Source organism: Myxine glutinosa, chromosome 11, assembly GCF_964187855.1.
Source record: "Myxine glutinosa chromosome 11, kmMyxGlut1.1, whole genome shotgun sequence".
Taxonomy (NCBI): Eukaryota; Metazoa; Chordata; class Myxini; order Myxiniformes; family Myxinidae; genus Myxine; species Myxine glutinosa.
The window spans coordinates 79,800,999-79,823,127 of NC_136271.1; the positions used below are offsets into that span (position 1 = coordinate 79,800,999).

Below are 22,129 nucleotides of genomic sequence, written 5' to 3' on the forward strand. Positions count from 1 at the left end.
CACAGGATGGATGATGCTTTGCGTTTGAAAGCATTAGCAGAGGATTCTGCAAATGAAAAAATGAAGGCTCAAAAAGATGCAGAAAAGCAGAAAGAGGCAGCAGAGGTGGAAGCCAAAACACGAGCAAAATCAGAAAGGATTGCTCTAGAACAAAGAAAAGAGGCCGAAGAAGAATGTGAAAAGATGCGCAAGTTAGCCGAAGAATCGTCAGAGTTAAAACGTGCTGCAGAGACTGATGTCTTGCATATGCGCACATCCATGGAAGGAGTTGAGCAGCAAAGAACAGCTCTCTCTGAAGAGCTAATGCTACTCAAACAAGATATGGGTAAGGCCATGAATCAAAAAAACCTGCTTGAAGATGAACTAGATCAGGTAAAGAAACAGGTGCAAGAATTAATGCAATGCAAACTGCTGGCAGAAGAGGAAATTAAGAAAAACTCTTTGCAACAGTCTGAGATGGCACAGAGGGCTTTGGATGAAGAGGAAACGACATTGAAGAACACAATAGCTGAAGTTACACGGTTAAAGGATATGCTGGATGAGATGATGGTAAAACGGAAGCAAGCTGAAGATGAGGCAGCACAGCAAAAAGTGGAAGTGGAACGTATCCTGGAAGAAAAAATGGCTGCCATTCAGGTAGAAAGGAATCTGAAGAAAGAAGTGGAGTGTGCTTTGTTGGTAAGAGAAAGTGAGCAAAAGGAGTTGAGAATGATGGCAGAGAAAGAGGCTCAAGAACATCAACGCTTGGTTGCAGAAGCAGCTGACCAGCACCGTTCAGCTGAACAACAGCTTGCTCTTCTCCGGCTCCAGTTTGAAAGAGACCTGGAGAAGCAACAGGCCACAGTCGATGATGCAGTGAGTCAGCGACATGCCATTGAGGGTGAAGTTCACACACTCCACCTCGAGGTGACAAAGACTGCTGATGAAAAGACCAAATTGGAAACTGAGCTTCAGTGCCTTAGGGTTGCAGCAAATGAGGCTGTTCAGCAAAAGGCACAGGCTGAGGTGGAGGCACAGCGCCAGAAGAAGCTAGCTATGGAAGAAGCTGATAAAAAACAGAAAGCAGAAGAAGAAGCAAACAGGTTGGCTCAAGCTGAGAAAGATGCCACTAATTGTTGTTTGGAGGCCATGAAGGAGCTCGAAGATTTGAGAATGAAAACTACAGACACCCTGAAAAAGAAAGAAGAAGCTGAAAAGGAAGTAGCCCAGCAACTTGAGTTTGCTAAAGCAGCAACACAGAAGCAATTAGAAGCAGAAGAGCAAGCAAGACTAGCTGCATCACAATACAAAGAAGTAGAATTTAAGCAGTCTCAAGCAGAAGAACAGCTGTATGTACAGCAACTCCAAGAGTCTGCTGAGCAGGCACAAAGACTTGCTGCAGAGGTACAGCTTGCCCAACAGAAAGCTGAGGAGCAAGCTTTTCTTTGTAAGCAGCAAGCCCAAGATGTTGAGGTTTTGAGAGCCAAGGCTGAGGATGCAGCAAAACTGGCAGCACAGGCTCAGAGAGATGCAGAAGTATTAAGAAAGCAAGCAGAGGATGAAGCAGAGAAGAAAGTTGAAGCTGCAAAGGAAGCAAAGCAGCAGCAAGAACTTGCCAAAAGAGAATTGGAAAAGCAAATGCAACTTGTTGAGGTCACAGGACAGCAAAAGTTACTGGTTGAGCAGCAGCTTGAAAAGTTGCAGGTTCAACTTCAAAACTCTGAGAAGCAGCAGGCACATGTTGAAAAAGAGCTGGAAAAAATGAAAGATGAAGCTAAATTGGCTGCCAAACAGAAGAAACATTTGGAGGAAGAGTATGCTAATATTAAGGTCCAAATGGAGGAGCTCCTTGTGGTGAAGATCAAATTTCAGGAAGAATTGCAACAGCTGATGGAAACTCAAGAAAAAGAAAAGAAGCTTCTGCTGGAAAAAATGAAAGATGAAGCTAAATTGGCTGCCAAACAGAAGAAACATTTGGAGGAAGAGTATGCTAACATTAAGGTCCAAAGGGAGGAGCTCCTTGTGGTGAAGATCAAATTTAAGGAAGAATTGCAACAGCTGATGGAAACTCAAGAAAAAGAAAAGAAGCTTCTGCTGGAAAAAATGAAAGATGAAGCTAAATTGGCTGCCAAACAGAAGAAACATTTGGAGGAAGAGTATGCTAATATTAAGGTCCAAATGGAGGAGCTCCTTGTGGTGAAGATCAAATTTCAGGAAGAATTGCAACAGCTGATGGAAACTCAAGAAAAAGAAAAGAAGCTTCTGCTGGAAAATGAAGAAGAAAAGGTCAAAGTCCTCGCTGCTGAAGCAGAGAAATTGCGAGCAGATGCTGAAATGTCTGCTAAACTTCAAAAAGATGTGGAGAAAAAACTTTTAGAGCAGTGTAAACTAGCAGAAAAAATAATGAAGGAAAAGACCGAGGCCTTGGAAAAAGCCAGACATGCTCAGCAGGAGGTCTTTGAAGTGCATAAGCACTGTGAAGATGCAGAGAGGCATCTTAGGACTGTAGCTAGTGGCCATGACAAAATAGAAGAGCAACTCAGATATGATGCAGAACACCATCAGAAATCTTTGCAAGAAGAGCTTCGAAAAAGGGAGGTTTTGCAGGCTGAGGCGCAGCAGCTAAAGAATGTTGTCGATGAGCTCACCAGAGAGCATTTCCAAACACAAGCTGAGGCCCAAAAGGCCCATGCTGAAGCTCAAGAAGTGTCTGGCCAATTGATGATATTACAAGAGGAAATTGCACACAAGGCAAAAGTTTGTGACGCAGGTGTACAAAAGGATAACGGGGAGAAACCTAAACCAAAAACAATTTGCATTGACATCGCGGTAACTGCTCAACCTGAATTTGAGGACAAATCTGTCATGGCAGATATGAGTGAGCCTGCCACAATACCTGCCGGCGATGCACCTGCAAATGTGATGGTGGCAGCAAAAGAGCAAGAAGCTCAACTTGAAAGTAAGATGGATGTTCTGATGTCAGTGGAAGTTGCGACACAAGTGGCGTTTGAAGAAGCTTCAGAGGCTTTTTCTGAATCAGAGAAGGTTTGTTTTACAGCATGTTTACAGTCACTGCCAACAGACATTCTTCACTATTATAAATATTGCTTTTTAATTTGAACAAGGCAGTATGTTTAACCTACCTTAATTTTGGGGAGAAAGTTACCTTATGTGCTATGATGCAAAAGTCAGGGTAAACTGGTTTGCTTTTTCAAACTACTTTTCAACACTTTTTCATTTGTGGAAGCCACCAAGCCACAGACTTTGCCATCTTCCTTCTGGAATTCGCCTTGTTCACAGTCTACGTATTGTTTTCTTTGTATTCGTACAATCGTAGCACCAAATAAATTGCACCATATGCGCATAGTGTTAACAATATACAGGTAGTGGGCCAAAAAATAGAAATTCATGTCAACACTCATGCCATCTGTCTTCTACCGACTCCTCTCCGGCCTTGCTCCCCCTGCTCTGTCTGTGCTCTGCCCCCCAAATATTCCTTCAGCACGCACAAGATCTGCCAGAAACCCTCTTCTGGTGAAACTACCAAAATCAAGACTCTCTGCTCACCTTCACTCTTTCATTCCTCTTTTTTCCCGCCTCTGGAACGAACACCCACACTCTTTTCAATCTCACTCCTCCCTCCAGGTCTTTAAAACAGCTGTTCACCACCATCTCTTATCTTCCCCCATCCAAAACATTGATCTTTTCCACCCCCGTTAAAACACCCCAAATCCACCTCTTTTAATCTTCGACTTCATTCCTGAAATTCCTAGTAGTGTTCATTTGTTTTATACCGTGTACCTCGCCCCCCTCCCCAACCTTCCTCCCCCCCAAGCCCTCTTCCTTCTACAGATCTATGGACGTCCATGTTCTCTACTGTTGTTGTGCATGTGTGCTTCCCTGTTTCTCTCCCCCTATTGTCTCCCGCTCCCTTTATTGTATGTTTCATGTGTCCGTGCATGTTTCCATGTTGAATGTGTTAGCTCTGACGCGAGCCTCGTTTCTGCATACAAAAAAATAAAAAATAAAATAAAAAAGCACCAATGTAAAGTCACTTGATGGGGCGGTGGGCCACCACGTTTGGCCATTACAGTCTGTATGCACCGTGGCATAGAGTCCACTGGCATTTGGAATTTTTCAGGAGGGATGCGGCACCATTCTTCCACAAGAAAGTCAATCAACTCACACCTGTTTGATGGAGGTAGAAAACGCTGTCTCTGGCATCGTTCCAGAATATCCCATAAATGGTCGACTGGGTTTAGATCTGGTGACTGAGAAGGTCATGACATCTGGATAACATCACAGTGTCATGCTCATCAAACCATTGAGTGACCACACTGCTTTGTGGATGGGAGCATTGGGGGCTCTCCTCTTGCAACCATGCTAGCCAAAATTCTAGGCAACCAGGCCTGCGCAAAATGTTTATACATGACCCTAATACCTCACACCTTATAAAGGGAAAAGGAGGAGAACAACAACCCTAAGAATGCTGGGATGTTATTTGCTTTATTAGCACATGGGTCATACCTGTGTGGAAGCCGTTTCTTGGTGTCCCTCGTTTACCCAGGTGTTTCCATTTTTTTCTGTCCACTACCTGTATATGATTGATATTGTCATCCTCTTTCCAAGTTTGCAAGCGATTCCAGGTTGATGAAAAGGCAGTGAGACAAATTAACAGTAATAATGGGTGTTGTACAGGAATGTGAGGAGTTAAAGAAATGTCTCTAGTCCCAAATAAAACTTCAAGTAGCATCAGATATTGCTCTGTGCAAGGTGTATTATTATTGTGTGCAAGGTCAAATGATTAATAAGAGGAGTTCCACTTTATCATAGTAGAACAAAGGGAGCTTGTTCAAAGGTGTATTTTACCTTTTATAATACGAGCTGCATTGCTTGAAGATGCCTGGTTTGCGCCAGGGATCGTTCGAGCGCTGGCTTATCCTCTACATTGTTTGCTTTTCTGGATTCTGCCCAGCTGTGCAGAGGTGGATATTCTTCAACTCCTTTTTTGCAAAGGGTGCATGATAATCTTTTTCTCATTTTGCTTCTGCTTCCTCCTTTTCATATTCCAAGATGTGAAAACATGTCTTTCCTCATTAAAGGCATTTGTGGATGTCCAGTGCTTTATTTCTCATTGTGTTCATGCTGACTTGACTGGGATGTGTAATTCTATTGTAGAAGACAGAACAACCTCAGAGCATCCTCGAGATTCTTAAATATCGACTTCAGACCATGAAGCTAAATGAAGAGAAAATGGCCGACGGGAATGTTGCAGAAAACCATGGAATCTCCCAAGAAACCATTACTTCTAAACTTGATGAACTGGCTCAAACACCTCGTCCTCCATTTCAGGCACCACTGAAGTCCGCTCGTATGCCCACTGATAAAAAGTCATCAAATATGCCTAGGATGAACAAAGAAGAAGAGACAAACAAGCGACCAGATGTCTCGATGCTTCAGCATGAGTTACCTTGCATTGCCCAGCACATGGATGAGGTGGAGCAAAGTTTGGATAAGGCACAGCACGGCTGTCCACAGACAGAAGAGATGAAAGCTGAAGCTGAAGAGCAACTCAAACTATCCGAACAGGAGCTAAAGCGCAAGGAAGCCTTAGCTTTAGAACAACTGGCACAGAAAGAGAAGGCAGAGATGGAAGCTCAACGACAGCTGGCTATTGCCAGAGATGTTCTTCACAAAGAGAGCTTATTGCAAGCTGAGATGATTTGTAAGGAAAAACAGCTTAATTGTGAAATTGAGTGTCTCATACAACATAAGAGGAAGAATGAAGGAGTAATTGAAGGTCTGAGTGAACAGGTTGTTGAATTGAACATGGTCAAGGCAATGAAAGAAAATGACTTGACCTTGTCGGGAGATAGAATTCAACGTATGGAAATGGAAAAAGCAATGGCAGAAAAATTCACAATGGAGCAAAGAGAACATATTAAGGTTTTGGAGACTAAGCTTGTGGAGAAGGAGCAGCAAACTCGAAGAAATGAGCAACTTGAAGAAAAGTACCTGACGAAGATCGATATTCTAGAAGGAGAATTGTCAAATAACAAACTGGATGATGATGCATTGACTTGGTTAAGGTCTGACTTTCGATTAGCGGTAAAGCAATTAGAGGCACATGAACCAGACCTCATTGTAAAGGAAACGAGATCTGTTGAGAAATGTGAGATGTTTGAGATGAAAGATGAGTTTGATAAGCTTAAAGTAGAAAAGAGTCTATTTCAGGAGAAGGTAAATTTGATGACTTTGCATTTGACCCAAATCGAAGAGGAAAAATTGAAAACAGAAAAAGATGCCAGAGATTTGCAATTAAAAGCTGAACACGTCGACGAAGAAAAGCTCAATTTTGAGAAGGATATAGAAAAACAGAAAGTTATTGTTGAGCAGCTGAGAAAGGCAAAGGATGATGCTGAAAAAAGAGGTGCGCTTCTTAGCATGGATGTTGATCGTGTCAACCTTGCATCTTTAGAGATCGAGAAAGAGTTGAAGCAGAAGCTAAAAATCGAGGCTAAAAAGTTGTGCGAGTTGAAAAGTGCACACAATGAATCAGAGAAGGTACTCAAGCTGCTGAATGTGCAGAAGGATGAGGCAGAGAAAGAAGCCGGGCGACAGCGGAAGCTGGTGGAGAACGAGAGAGCCCAACGCGAAAAGCTCGACATGAACCTGGAGCAGGCTCAGGAGAAATTGGAAGTAGTCATTGCAGAAAAGAAAACGATTTTCCATAAGTTAGGTATCTCACAAGAAGCTGCTCAGGTACATACATTTATTTTGCATTTGTGTAGTATTCCTTGCTGTAAAAATCCAAAACTTTTCAATCCAATAGCATATTTGTTTTGTCGAAACAGCTGCGTAAGTCCGAAAGTTTGTTTTTTCCTTTTTTTTTCTTTTTTTTGTTACAAATTAGTCGTAATTAGTGGGTTATTGCTTTTGTTGCACTGTTATGAATGTGAATATACATTTTCAAATCAAATTCTGAAACGTAGTTCAACAAAAGTCCACTGCAGCGATTATGACTACTTTAATTAATGGCCCCAACTGTTCCCATTTTGTTGTGGGGTCGACCAGGGAACGTATTTGGCCCAAGTCCTTCACAAATCGGCTGGCCAGGCCTGACCTTCGACTGAAGGTGATTTGGGCAAGAATTTGTCATTTGCCCAGGGTGCTGGTGGGTTATTAGCCTACCTTTTAGCAAAAGACACCATGGGATCTTGAACATGCACTAATGACCAGTGATGGTGAACAAATATTTCAGCTTAACGTCCCCCTGATGGACGGTGCATACTTCGATGATTTGTCCTGCATGCAAAACACCAGGGTGGCAGTTTATGGGTGAGAGAAAATGCAAACACAGGCTTAGATAGCTCGGAGTGCACACACCTCTAAGCTATCCCACCAGTCATTCATATTTTAGTTAAAATGGTGCTTCAAAATTAATTTCATTTCACACCTATATTAATGAACTCATAGGTAGATGTATAAGAAGAAAATAATTCTGATTTGTTGCCACATGCAAAGGTGTATCTGACAAAATACTCATGGAAGGGGGAAAATTGGTGGAGGTGGGTGGGAGATGGTGATAATTCAAGGCACTTGTTTTAGAATAATACTGAAGGGGTGAGGAGCGGGAGGGGGTATATGTTTTTGGATAATACCACACACTTTTATAAAGAGCCATTAAACTATGAGAATGCATTAGTATTTTATTTCAATAATGGAGGTGATACCAGTTTAGGGTTTATTTTTGTCCAATTGTGTTAGAAACAAAACGATGTGTGCTTTAACAAAGTATCAAGATGATTAATTTTAAATATTTGCTTTTATAAAATAGTTTAATTGTAGTCTAGATGATTGATATATATATATTTTTTTTTTTTTTTTTTTTTTTTTTTTTAATTAATGATTTGCCCTTCAATCCAATCAAGACAATGTTTTCATGAAAGAAATCTTGCAAGAAAAATATTTTGATTATCAGTATTTGATCACCTGGTTTGGCCTAATGATGAGGGCGGTGGGCTTAGGATCCTAAGGTCCTGAGTTCGAATCCCGTTGAAATAACGCCAGGTGGGGTTGACTCAGCCTGTCATCCTTCCGAGGTCGGCAAAGTGAGTCCCAGATCACTGGTTATAGAGAGGCATTGCATCAGCGGCAGACGCGCCCACTGAAAATGCTGCAACCAGCAGCCGGGTGGCTGCACTCGATCCACCCACATCAATATTGGGTTTGTGCGCACACGATGAGGTTAAGAAAATAATAAACAGACGTTTTTGCAAAGTCAAAAATCTCCAGCCCTGGTGGTTTTATGGTTAGTGCATCTGCTCTGAGTTTGGGAAGTCCCTGGTTCAAATCCCCACCGAGTCAAAACAAAGATTTAAAAATTGTACTTCCTTGCTTGACGTAATGCGCATTTAAAAAGCATAGAGCACGGACAAACAGCAATAGTTTGGCAACCATTTAATTGGCTTTGATTCCCTAATTGCCTCCTCCCGTGTTGACGTTCATTGGAAGGAAACTCGTATTAAGAAATGAAAACCTTCATCGCTACCTTAATCTCAGGTGTGAAATCCAACTCTTGCTTTTTCTACCTGCAGGTTTTTAAAAAACGAATTACTCATTAATTGTATTTATTAGATATGATAATGCATGATCTCATGTTTTGCAAATTTCACGATGATTTTTAGTTTCATCTCAGTTTTTTTTTTTTGCGTCAAATTTTTTGTGATCGACGTGTTCCTACGTAAGTGAAGTTTTGCACACAAAATGCACCATTTGCATCCAAATTAATGCTCATCAAAACAACCTCTTGTTTGTTGTTCCCCATCACATAATTTACTTTGTTTTTTGGAGCAGGTTGCAAAAATACTTTCAAATTGCACAAGTAATAAAAATAATATTTTTTTAGAGAATGGCTCAACTTGTCCAAAAGTTGCAGACCAGCAAGCTCGTCGCAATTTTCCAGCAAACCTGAGTCACAATTTCGCACCAAATCCAAGTGGTTCCATCATAAAAACATTGACACATGGCAAAATGCAGACAACACCAAAGCTTTGCACCCGCATTTAACCGTCGTATCGCACCAGTTGAAACCAGCATTACGTAATTCTAAAGAGGATTGTGAATCTAGCCAACAAGAGACACAGACAAGCAAGCCCGTTCCAATTTCCCAACCTACCCGAGTGATTCTGTCGTTAAAAAAACCACATTGCACATGGGAGGGTGCTTTACACGTCGCGTGCTTTATTACACCATTGATGTTGATCCAGCAATTAGTGCTGAAACTGGTACGGCGATGGAATGGTCGCACAGCTTTGTACTTGCCTACATTTGTGTCACATTTTTCTTATTCATGGTAGCTTTTTGCTTTGGTGAACTTTAGTATTACACTTATTTTTCATAAAGATATTAGAATCTTGTAACTTTTTATTTTTTAAGTGCAATTTTTAGAAACAAACCAGTGTATTTCCATTAACATGCAGGGTGAAACAGAAAGGACTAGATCTTTTTAATTTTCCATAACTTTGTCATATTAATAATTAGCGGGTTTTTTTTAAATGAAAAGTTTTTCCATTATTTGTTTTTCAATGAAAAGTTGTTATATTAACTGAATGAAAAATATGAATGATCGGGACCTCCGCTTCCGGTCCGGTCTGGAGAGGACGCTGGCGTTACTTGTTCGCCGCTTCTCCGACTGGGCCATTGTACATAGTTTGCTTTTCTGGTGGTCGTGGTGGATTTTTGACCATTGGGTCTGCCCTCTGCTCGGTCCCAGCTCTGCTCCTGGCTTCGCCTGCCCGGCTCCTCCACTGTTTCCTCAGGCCCGCTCCCGTTGTTTGCGGTGGTGGCTGTTTGCCGCTGTGGTCTTGATTAGCGGCTGCGGTCGTTTGCCGCTGCGTTTGCCGCTTTGCCTCCTCGACCTTGGCCTCGAACTCGTCCCTTCGCTCCTGCCTGGCATGGCTCTGAGGTACTCCGCCGCAAGGCTTCTTCTGCTCAATACTCACTCCACCCCATCATGCATCTCTGCGATCAAGTACCACGGACTCCTGCGAAGACCCAGATACATTCATAGAGGCTCCGGTCGTAAGTTTGTTTACTTACAAACAGGTCACTCCATTCCTGTACTCTGGTCGGCTCAGCGCACTCCCACTCATTGTCCCAGCGCACCTGGTCACAGCAACGCACACGATCGCACCTCCTGTCTGCAAACCCTGGCTAAATCACCTGAGTTCATCCCCACCATACAAAACAACATCAAGCTCACCCTGTTCAATACCCGGTCCCTCAACAACAAAAGCCTCATCCTGAATGACTACATTCTGGATAATAAACTGGACTTTCTCTGTCTCACTGAAACCTGGCAACAACATCTGGACTACTTCTCACTCAACCTCACTACACCCAATGGATATTGTTACATCAATAAACCACGCTCGGAGGGCCGAGGTGGTGGAATTGCCGTAATTCACCGACAGGACATCAAGACCAGCCTCATCTCCATCTCATCTGCTCCATCATTTGAACACCTGGCTTTTAAACTCTCTGGTCACACACAGTCAGTCATGGCTGTCGTCTACCGGCCCTCCCAAACCACACCCATCATTCCTGTCTGACTTCTCCTACTTTCTGACCCAGCTCTGTTCCCTCTCCCCCTCAATCCTCCTCCTCGGTGATTTCAATATCCACATGGACTCCACTGACTCCACATTAACCACTGACTTCACTGATTTACTCACCTGCTTTAACCTCACTCAACATGTCAACTTTCCTACCCATAACCGTGGTCACATTCTGGACCTTGACTGCTCTACTGGATTAATTTTGCACCATCTCTCTGGCTCCGACCTCACCCTCTCTGACCACTTAGCCATCACTATGACCATCAACATCCCCACCCCAGCACAAGGCATTATCGCACTATCAACTTCCATAAGCTAAACGCTCTTTCACCTACCTCATTCTCATCCACCCTCTCTGAAAAAATGTCCACTTCTCCCTTCGTTGACCTCCACACCCCTTCTGACCTCACTGACTACTACAACCACACTCTCTCCTCCTGCCTTGACCAGCTTGCGCCTATAAAAACCAAAACAGCTTCTTTCACCCATTCTGCTCCCTGGTTTACCCCTGAACTCCGCCTGATGAAAACTCGTGCTCGCCAACTTGAAAGACTCCGCAATAAAACAGGTCTCACAATTCACTCCCAAGCCTACAAGGACCACCGACAACACTACAAAGATGCCCTCTCCCGCGCCCGCTCCACCTACTACTCTCAAATTATCCACTCTGGCTCCGGAAACCCAAAAGCACTCTTCTCTACAATAAACAAACTCCTCAGCCCCCTGAACACCACCACCCAGTAATTCACAGTAGACAACTGCATCTCCTTCCTTTCATTCTTCCAATGCAAAATTGACAAAATCTACAACAGCTTAACCACCACCGCACACGCTCCCCCTCAAACCACCTGCCCCCCCTTATCCTGCCAACCCCTGTCTCAATTCTCCCCAATCTCCCCTACTGACCTCTCTGAACTCCTCATAGGAATGAAAACTGCCACCTGCACTCTTGACCCCATCCCCTCCAGCTTTGTCAAGGCCCCCCTTCCTGCTCTCTCTCCACTTATCACTGCAACAATAAACTCCTCCCTGTCTACAGGCATCATCCCACCATCCCTCAAAATTGCTGCTGTTACCCCCATTCTGAAAAAACCTGGACTCAACCCTGACACCCTAAACAACTTCAGACCCATCTCCGACCTACCCTTTCTGTCAAAAGTTTTGGAACACGCTGTAGCCACTCAACTCAAACATCACCTCTCTGCCAATAACCTGTATGAAACATTCCAATCCGGATTCCACTCCAACCACAGTACTGAAACTGCTCTCCTCAAAATCACCAACGACCTTCTCCTCTCCTCTGACGCTGGCAACCTCAACATTCTCATCCTCCTCGACCTCAGCGCCGCCTTTGACACCATCGATCACACCATCCTCCTCACCCGACTTGAAACCACCTTTAACATTACCGGCACTGCCCTCTCTTGGATCAAATCATACCTCTCTGACAGACGCCAGTTCATCTCCATCAATAACTGCAAATCCCCCACTGCTCCCCTCCCCCAAGGTGTCCCCCAAGGTTCAGTTCTTGGCCCCCTCCTCTTCATCCTGTACCTGTCCCCCCTTGGTCACTTAATCCGCCGTCATGGTCTCCAATTCCACTGCTTCGCCGATGACATCCAGCTTTTCATCTCCACCAAGTCCATCTCCACCGCCACCCACTCTATCCTGACAAACTGCATCACTGAAATAAAATCCTGGCTTCAAATCAAATTCCTCAAACTTAACTATGATAAATCTGAAATAATCATCATTGGCCCAAAAACGCTCACCAAATCCACCCATAACTTTGCCCTCAACATCGACGGTTTCCCAGTATCCACCTCCCCTCACATCCGGAATCTTGGCATCATCTTTGACCAAACCCTCTCCTTCGACAAATACACTAAACACATCACAAAGACAGCCTTCTTTCACCTGAAAAACATCGCCCGTCGCTGTCCATCCCTCTCCTCCACGGCTGCAGAAACCCTCATCCACGCCTTCATCACCTCCCGTCTGGACTACTGCAACAGCCTCCTCTATGGTTCACCCTCAATAATCACCAATGAACTCCAATACATTCAGAACTCCGCTGCCCGTCTACTCACCCATTCCCGGACCCGTGACCACATCACCCCCGTCCTTTACAAGCTTCACTGGCTCCCCATCCCCCAAAGAATCCAGTACAAAATCCTCCTCTTGACCTCCAAAGCCCTCCATAACCTGGCCCCATCCTACCTGGCTGACCTCCTCTCCAGACACACTCCCACCCGCAACCTCCGCTCTGCTGGTACCAACCTCCTGACCCCCCCCCCCCCCCCCATCCGGACCAAATTCAGATCCTGGGGGGACAGGGCCTTCTCCATCGCTGCTCCCACCCTCTGGAACTCACTGCCTCACACCATCAGAGACTCCTCCTCATTCACCACATTCAAAACAGCACTCAAGACCCACCTGTTCAACACTGCATTCAACATTTAACCCCTGACTATCTCTTCTCCTTCTCCTTCCTTTTGCTTTGATTATTTACCTATTGATTTTTGTCTTTTTGCACTTCTTTTTGTACTCTGACAAAGCGTCTTTGGGCTTCTTGAAAAGCACTATATAAAATAAATGTATTATTATTATTATTATTATCGTTTTTAAGGCCATTTTCCCCGCTACAGCGGGGGTTAGCCTTGCGGGCCCCATGACAATCATGGTTCCCTGTTTGAGGCAATGTTTTTATGGCCGGGTGCCCTTCCTGATGCCAACCCTTAGTCGCCTCTTACGATGCGCAGGGATACGGTGTACCTATTCTAAACCGGGGTACACACCGGGATCATTCATCCCAGCAAGCTGGTGCTCAATTTGCCGACCTCAGAAGGATGACAGGCTGAGTCAACCCCCCTGGCGTTAATTCAGCGATGGACCGGGTTGTTGTTATATTAAAAGTTGTTATATTAACTGATACACAATATGAAGCCAGTTTTATGTCATTCTGATGTCAAATAAAAAAAAGTTACCAATCACAAAAAAATATACAGTGCATTCAGAAAGTATTCAGACCCCTTCACTTTTTTCACATTTTGTTATGTTGCAGCCTTATGTTGAAATCGTTTAAATTCTTTTTTTCCTCATCAATCTACACTCAATACCCCATCATGACAAAGAGAAAACAGGATTTTAGAAAGTTTTGCAAATTTATTAAAAAGAAAAAACTGAAATATCACATTGACATAAGTATTCATACCCTTTGCTATGACACTTGAAATTAAGCTCAGGTGCCTCCCATTTCTCTTGATCATCTTTGAGATGTTTCTACACCTTGATTGGAGTCCACTTGTGGTAAATTCAATTGATTGGACATGATTTGGAAAGGCACACACCTGTCTATATTCGGTCTCACAGCTGACTGCATATCAGAGCAAAAACCAAGCCATGAGGTCGAAGGAACTGCCTGCAGAGCTCAGAGACAGGATTTTGTCGAGGCACAGATCTGGGGAAGCCTACAAAAAAATCTCTGCTGCATTGAAGGTTCCCAAGAGCACAGTGGCCTCCATAATTCTTAAATGGAAAAAGTTTGGAACAACCAGGACTCTTCCGAGAGCTGACCGCCCGGCCAAACTGAGCAATCGGGGGATAAGGGCCTTGGTAATAGAGGTGACCAAGAACCCGATGGTCACTCTGGCTGAGCTCCAGAGATCCTGTGTGGAGATGGGAGAAACTTCCAGAGGCACAACCATCGCTGCAACACTCCACCGATCTGGGCTTTATGGCAGAGTGGCCAGACGGAAGCCAAACAGCTCAATCTTGGTTTCATCAGACCACAGAATCTTGTTTCTCACAGTCTGAGAGTCCTTTAGGTGCTTTTTTGCAAACTCCTAGTGGGCTTTCATGTGCCTTTCACTGAGGAGAGGCTTCCGTCTGGCCACTCTGCCATAAAGCCCAGATCGGTGGAGTGTTGCAGTGATGGTTGTCCTTCTGAAAGTTTCTCCCATCTTCACACAGGATCTCTGGATCTCAGCCGGAGTGACCATCGGGTTCTTGGTCACCTCTCTTACCAAGGCCCTTCTCCCCAGATTGCTCAGTTTGGCCGGACGGCCAGCTCTAGGAAGTCCTGGTTGTTCCAAACTTCTTCCATTTAAGAATTATGGAGGCCACTGTGCTCTTGGGAACCTTCAATGCAGCAGAGATTTTTTGTGCCTCGACACAATCCTGTCTTTGAGCTCTGCAGGCAGTTCCTTCGACCTCATGGCTTGGTTTTTGCTCTGATATGAATTGTCAGCTGTGAGACCGAATCTAGACAGGTGTGTGCCTTTCCAAATCATGTCCAATCAATTGAATTTACCACATGTGGACTCCAATCAAGGTGCAGAAACATCTCAAATATGATCAAGAGAAATGGGAGGCATCTGAGCTTAATTTCAAGTGTCATAGCAAAGGGTCTGAATACTTATGTCAATGTGATATTTCAGTTTTTTTTCTTTTTAATAAACTTGCCAAACTTTCTAAAATCCTGTTTTCTCTGTCATTATGGGGTATTGAGTGTAGATTGATGAGGGGAAAAATGAATTTAAACGATTTAAGCATAAGGCTGCAACATAACAAAATGTGAAAAAGTGAAGGGGTCTGAATACTTTCTGAATGCACTGTAGTCCTTTCTGTTTCACCTTGTATATCACCAGAGAGATGAAGTGTCTTGAACACTGTTGGTTCCATATTTAAACGAATTCTTTCTTTCAAGTTCTAGCTCTATAATTTTAGTGCAGCAAATCAAAATAATAAACAAGTGTTTTTTGGTGAAAAAGCTTGGGTTGGGGTAGGGGCATGGGTGAGTGTGGGTGGGGGGCAGTGTCAAATGCTTGGTGGCTTTTTAATTTTTTCTTCAAAATACTGTTTTCCCCACACCCTTAAAAAATTCTCTCATTGGAACATAAATTATTGATCACATTACCCTGACTTTTAGATTTTTATTATTACATCATTGAGTTTATACAATTATCGTTTGAGATTGATCGTTCTTTTGGAGAAACCCCTAGTACAGACACATTGCAATATGACTTAGAGTAACATTGTATGCTACACTTTCAGAGTACAGTGCAGTCATGCTTTGGAGTAAGGTGTAAAACATTTTTCATTTTGTATTTCTAAAGTATTTGTCCTGCTTGATCAACATTTGTAACGAGTCTAGTAACTATATAAACACAATACATTTTTTTGAATGGAATTTTTAAAAATAATGATGAAGACCTTGCTTCCATTGTTTTTGTTACAGAAAGCTCGATTATCCGAGTCAAATCTCATTCATGAGGCTCAAACTTTACGAAAGAGAATTGAAGAAGAAACTTCCAAACATAACGCAGAGAAGGAAACGTTGATGATGCAACAAAACATTTTAGAAGAACAGAAGCTACAACTCCAAAAGATATTTGAGGATGAATTAAAAAATTCAAAAGCCCTGCTCGATGTTGAAACCAAAAAGAGGCGTAAACAAGAGGAAGATAATGTACACTTGTGCGCACAAATGCAAGAAGCTTTGAGGGAACGGAAAAGAGCTCATGTGGACATTCAGAAAAAGCAGGAGATGCTCATTGGGTTTGAAAATAAAGCCTTGAAAGAGAAGAAAAAATTGGAGGAGGAACATTTGTTGTTGAAGGAGCAGCTGAAAGACCTGGAGTTGCAGGAAAAACAGTCACTGGAGAAAAAACTTATTGAACCTGAACTTCAGAGTAACATTAGGAAAGAGGTGGAACCGCAAAACGAACAGCAAAGTAGCTTTGAAGTTGAGAAGGGTGAAGCGAGTGCAGATACTTCCGTTGTCAAGCAAGCCGCCATGACCACGACCATAACCACGACCACAACATATATGTACAGCATGACAGATACTACAAAGGCTTTGGACAGTGTCTTGATAACAATTCCTTGTGGTGAGATGATGGGTAAAGCACTCTCAGTGTGGGAAGTTCTTAATTCCAGCCTGATACAAGAAAGCAGTCGTCAAAATATCATATCCACTTACCGAGAGGGCAAAACATCCACAATAAAGATAATTGTCATAATAGTTGAGATTATAGAGGCTGGAGCTGCAAAGACGGACAGAAAGAAAATCATTAGTATTCGAGGCATCAGGCATCCAGTGACACTTGAAAGTCTCATCCAAACAGGTTTGTTGTCAGAAGAAACTGCAATCCTGGTCTTAAACGAACAGAAAACTATTGAGGAAGTTTCAGAGTCTTTGAAAAGCTGTCTGCAAGGTACTGGATCAATTGCTGGTGTCGTAGTGGAATCCACTAATGAGACCATGGACGTGTACAGAGCTATGAAAACAGGACTGCTCGAACCTGGTATTGCCTTTGAGTTGCTTGAAGCTCAGGCTGCCACAGGTTTTCTACTTTCCCCACTCTTTAATGAAAGACTGACCGTGGAGCAAGCTGCACAAAAAAAGTTGATCGGTTTTGACGTTAAAGAAAAACTACTGATAGCAGAAAAAGCAGTAGTTGGGTTCAAAGATGTGTACACTGGCAAACTGCTAGGAATTGGCCAGGTCATGCAAAAGAGAGAGTATCTTCGAGACATGGCTGTGAGACTACTGGAAGCTCAACTTGCAACTGGTGGTATTGTAGATCCCCAGTTGAGTGTGCGCTTGCCGCTCTCCGTGGCCCATGAACGAGGCCTTCTGGATGCGGAGATGATACAGCTCTTAACGAGTGGATCAGGTACTGCCAGGTGCTATCACGACCCGCTGACTGATAAATTGTGCACTTACAAAGAACTGCTTCTGAAGTGTCGTTTTGTAGTGGGTTTACACATTCTTCCCATCAAGGAGATGCCAAAAGAGCACAAGCTTTCGAGTACATCTTCAGTACGCAAACGTAAGGTTTTGATTGTAGATCCCGACTCAGGGAAGGATCTGTCCATTTATGAAGCATACATACAAAATGTTATTGATTGGAACACGTATCAACAGCTAATTGAGCAAGAGAGTGAATGGGAAGAAATAGTAACCAGTTCACCCGAAGAAGGTACGTTATCATCTGTTCTCATAGATAGGAAATCGGGGAGACAATTTGACATTGGAGAAGCCCTGGCAAACGGTACTCTTAGCCAGAGATCATTGGAGCAATACCGTTCTGGAGAACTGCCAGTGTTTGAGTTGGGTGCCATACTTTCAGGTAAAATAAAGTATCCCAATACTTTCCCCTCTGAGGGCAACATCCAGAGTTTGCAGCAGCAGCCTCTTGCAGAACACACTGAGGAGATTGGCCCTGTGGCAGGAATTATAAATGTGGATAACATGGAGAAAATGTCATTGATGGATGCAATGCGGCGTGGACTTGTGAATCGCTCAACAGGCCGCAGACTTTTGGAGGCCCAAGCATGCACAGGTGGAATAATGGACATCAATACTGGACAGCGCCTGTCCATTGAAAGTGCTCTCAAAGCTGATTTAATTGACACCTTCCTTTTTGACCAACTGACTGTTGCAGAAAAGGCCTACTGTGGATTTTGGGATACAGAAACCAAATCCTTGATTCCTCCATCTCAAGCACTGCTTAAAGACATGCTGTTTCCTGAAATGGCAATGTACCTTCTGCAGGTCCAGTATCTTACTGGAGGTCTTGTGGAACCAGGAAAAGAAAAGAAAAAGAAGAGAATGTCTTTGTCTGAATTTCAAGAAAAGGGGTATATTGATGTGCAAACTGTGCAAAAGCTGAAAGACATGACTACTTATCCCAAGTGTCTTACTTGTCCAAAAAATAAAAAAGATATAACTTTCAAAGAAGCTTTGGACTCTTCCACAGTAGATCCCCAAACTGGGTTGAAATTTTTGGAAGCACTTGCAGATGAAGCTGTTTCTTGTATTCGTGATCAAACAGGATCTGGCTCAGCATCTGGTTTTAGCGGAGGGTCAGATAGTAACCTTCCAGGGAATGTCCCGTTTGGTGCAATTGATCTTGGTGGTTCCAGACAGAACAGGGATGGTGGCAGTTCTGTACAAGAGAGTTTGAGCTCAAACACAAGGCAAATGAGAATTGAATCTGGTCAGACAAATGGAAAAGGTTCACCTGAAACAACTGGCCCTTCAACTAGCCTGACATTGCTTGCTGAAGGATTCTCCAGGAATATAGAAGCAGAAGGTAGAAGCAGAACACAAAATGCCATCACTAATTACAATCAGGATATTTTTCAAGATAACGACAGACAGTCTTTTTTAGTGCATTGCTCCGTGCTTGAGGGGGTCGTTCCCTCTGGCACGGAGCACCTCAAGGTATTTTTGACTGAAACTCCTGAATATGGACAAGATGGGTGGTCAATTGTTGATGGCTCTTCCTCTCTTCCATTATCACATGATCATCTAAGTGATTTCTCAGTGAATTTTTTAGGGGATGGCTCTGTGACTGAGCAGCACAATGTAACACCTGGCACAGAGCCTTCTCCAGTGCCAAATATAATTGAATATCCTCCATATTCCAGTCCTTGCACTGGTGGTACTTTATTTCCACATTCTTTAAGGCCAAATAATGTTTTTATTCCTGCGTTTGCCCAATATGAACACTTGCCCAACAATGCAGTGCTTCAAAAACAATCATTTCAGGCAGCAAGTGCTACATTTAATAATTCGCAAATCAGTTCTACCGATTGCCCTACTGCACCAAGGACTACATGCTACAAGGAGGATGAGAACATTCCCGATGATGACAAAAAGAGGGAAGCATGTTTTATTGGATCGCTCATGAGAAAAGCATTCTGCTCCAATGACATGGACTGCATTCCCAGTGGCTCTTCAAAGAACACAGTGGAGGGCGAGGATGAAAACTTTGCAGGGAAGAAAGCCGTGAACTCTTTTTCAATGAGTGAGAAGTTATGTTTTGCAGATTTTCAAAGATGGCAGGAGATTCAAAACAAGCTGATGCCACAGATCACAACGGTAGAGTGTGCCTGCAATCAGGTTGCTGTGTATTTTGGGCTGGACAAGATGCTTAAAGGGGAAAGTGGAGGTGGAGGAGACCTTGTAATCAGATGTCTGGCATTGCTCCAAAACCCCTGCCTTGTGTGGTGGGTTGCAATGGAAATGCTAAACCGCATAAAAACACCATGCTGTACCTGACTGGAGACCGCATCACCGGTGCCAAAGGTTTAAGAGCATTCGCATCCAAAGTGCCTACCAGTGGCACAACAACACTGTTTTCTTGCTTTGAAAAGCAGATTGTTATGCCTTTGAAGCCTGTAAAAACTGTGTGGTTTAGTTCTCGGTCCTTTCTCTCACCACTCTCCTTTTGGCACCATACTGCTGCGCTGCCGTTATGTTATTTGTGTGATGGTGCGTCAGCCCGTTGTGTGACTGACATGCTAAGCTGTGCCCTCCTAGTTGCAATGCTGCTAATCATAATTCTTCCTTTTATTGCTGCTTGTGCCACACAATGGATTCTACCTTTGCATTGCTGTGCCAAGTGTGTTTTTCACAGGCCTCTTATGTCCAAGTTGTTTTGAGGCTATGATTTGAAAATTGCTCCTAACACCATAAAACTAAAGCTGTGCTATTTTTTATCTTTATTTTTGGATTTTTTGCATACTTTAAGGCTTTGTACACAACGTGCAAACTTTCCCTTCAATGGGTAATTGCTATTATCATCATCACTTTGTGTTAAGACAATTGATGAAATGGTTGTTGCTTTTAGACGTCGCAGTCTTCATGTGACCCCCACTGTTCACAGACCAAACAGAAGTGCCTCTTATTTGGTACAAAATTATTTTGCAAACAAATTACCTGTGTGGATTGTATTAAAAGAATGATATGTATGCATTTTGAGTGCAATTGTGTACACTGTCTGGCCAAACCATTCAACAGCCCCGCCTACTGCCATGTAGGCCACCGAGCATGGGGCCTTACTTGACTGCCTGAATAAATTGTAATACCGAATCTACAAGTTTTTGTAACTGATATTTCCATTAATTCGGTTTTAAATTTTTCGATCAAAATTATCCCCACAGCCCGGTGGTCTTTGCTGTGGTGGAGTATTTGTTATTGGCAGTGATTCTAAGTCAACACACATAGTCTCCTCGGTGTAGGGGATGAGGTCTGAGGACCATTTGCACCAAAGAATGATGCAGGAAGCTTGCCAATCGATTCAAAGCAACAATATGGTCGCTAACAGCACCTTTGCCTAAAAGTATTATTACATTTGTGTAATAGTGGGGTAAACACACGTGTATGCATTTTGTATGAATCGCAGACTCCAACACAACCCTTCATAGGTAACAGAAGATCCAGGTTACCCCACGGAAATATTCCCTAGATTTTGTGGAGGTAACAATAGGAGAGCCTACAATTTTTATAGGATTGTCATGGAACTCCCTCTTACGAAGTATCACCCTTCCTTCGTATGGTAACAGTCACTTGCCCGGTAACATACCATTGGTCCACAGATCATTGGTCCACAGATCATTATCACGAGTCTGTACGACACAACATCAACGTTGCTTTACAACATAAAAACTATGGCTGGCATATGAGGACTGGGCTATAAAATCGTATGTGCCTTCAAGTTCCATTTTCTTCTTTTGAAGTCCTTCAACTAGCCTGACATTGCTCTACGGGTCTTTAAGTTTGTCAGTTTCAGGGCTCTTCAACATCCCTTCGGCCAGACGATGAGCAGGAGCAATACCTGCTTACTCTCGTGCCCTGCAACAATCTCTTCAATTCACGGTTTTTCTAACTCGACTTGTCATCCATGCTGTTTGAGAGATGTGCACACAGCTTTTGATTAATGGACACCTTTGGTGTTCTTAATGGACCAACATTCTGTCAATCATCCCAAAAATAAATACCTCTTTTCAAAGCTGGATGCATCCTTAGCGTTCCCGAAATTTTTCCTTTATTTTACCCATAATACTGTGGTGGAGAATGATGCAGGAAGGTGAAAATGCAGCAAGTCCGTATCCTTGCTGTGTGGTGGCTCCATCTCTGACTTATTTCCAGTTGTTACTGGAGTGGGAATTCTAACATGTGCTCTCTGTATTAAAACAGTTCTTTCAAATATAAAGCCTCAGCATGTATACTCACAGATTTAGAACAACAGGAATGTAGTTTTCTCACACCCATATACAGTATATACAGTGCCTTCAGAAAGTATTCACAACCCTTGACTTTTTCACCTTTTGTTGTGCTACAACCAAGATGGATTACATTGAGATTTTTTTTGTCACTGATGCCCTATAATGTCAAAGTGGCATTTAAAATATATATAACTTTTTACAAATTAATTACAAATGAAAAGCTGAAATGTTTTGAGTCAATAGGTATTCAACCCCTTAACTATGACACTCCAAATTGAGCTCAGGTGCATCCACATTCCTTTGATCATCCTTGAGATGTCTATACAACTTTACTGGAGTCCACCTGTGGCCAATTCAATGAATTGGACATTATTTAGAAATAAACACACCTTTCTATATAAGGTCTTACAGTTGACAATGCATGTCAGAGCAGAAACTCCACAAGGAACTGACCGTATAACTCTGAGATAGAATTGTGAGAAGGCATAGATCTGGGGAAGAGTATAAAA

The 22,129-nt window shown here is 43.0% G+C and overlaps 2 protein-coding genes across 2 annotated transcripts in view; both read left to right on the top strand.

Annotated features, from left to right (window-relative positions):
• Positions 1–22,129, top strand: part of LOC137411853 (microtubule-actin cross-linking factor 1) — a 237,442-nt gene that overhangs the window by 85,717 nt on the left and 129,596 nt on the right. The gene's annotated exons all lie outside the window — the stretch shown is intronic.
• LOC137411861 (uncharacterized) lies at positions 15,670–20,484 on the top strand. The gene has a single exon (XM_068097152.2). It carries the CDS (start codon positions 15,784–15,786, stop codon positions 19,669–19,671), a length of 3,888 nt encoding a protein of 1,295 aa, XP_067953253.2. The 5' UTR covers positions 15,670–15,783; the 3' UTR covers positions 19,672–20,484.

Coding starts and splice junctions, on each gene's coding strand:
- LOC137411861 (XM_068097152.2), top strand. CDS start 15,784: ATGGAATTTTTAAAAATAATGATGAAGACCTTGCTTCCATTGTTTTTG.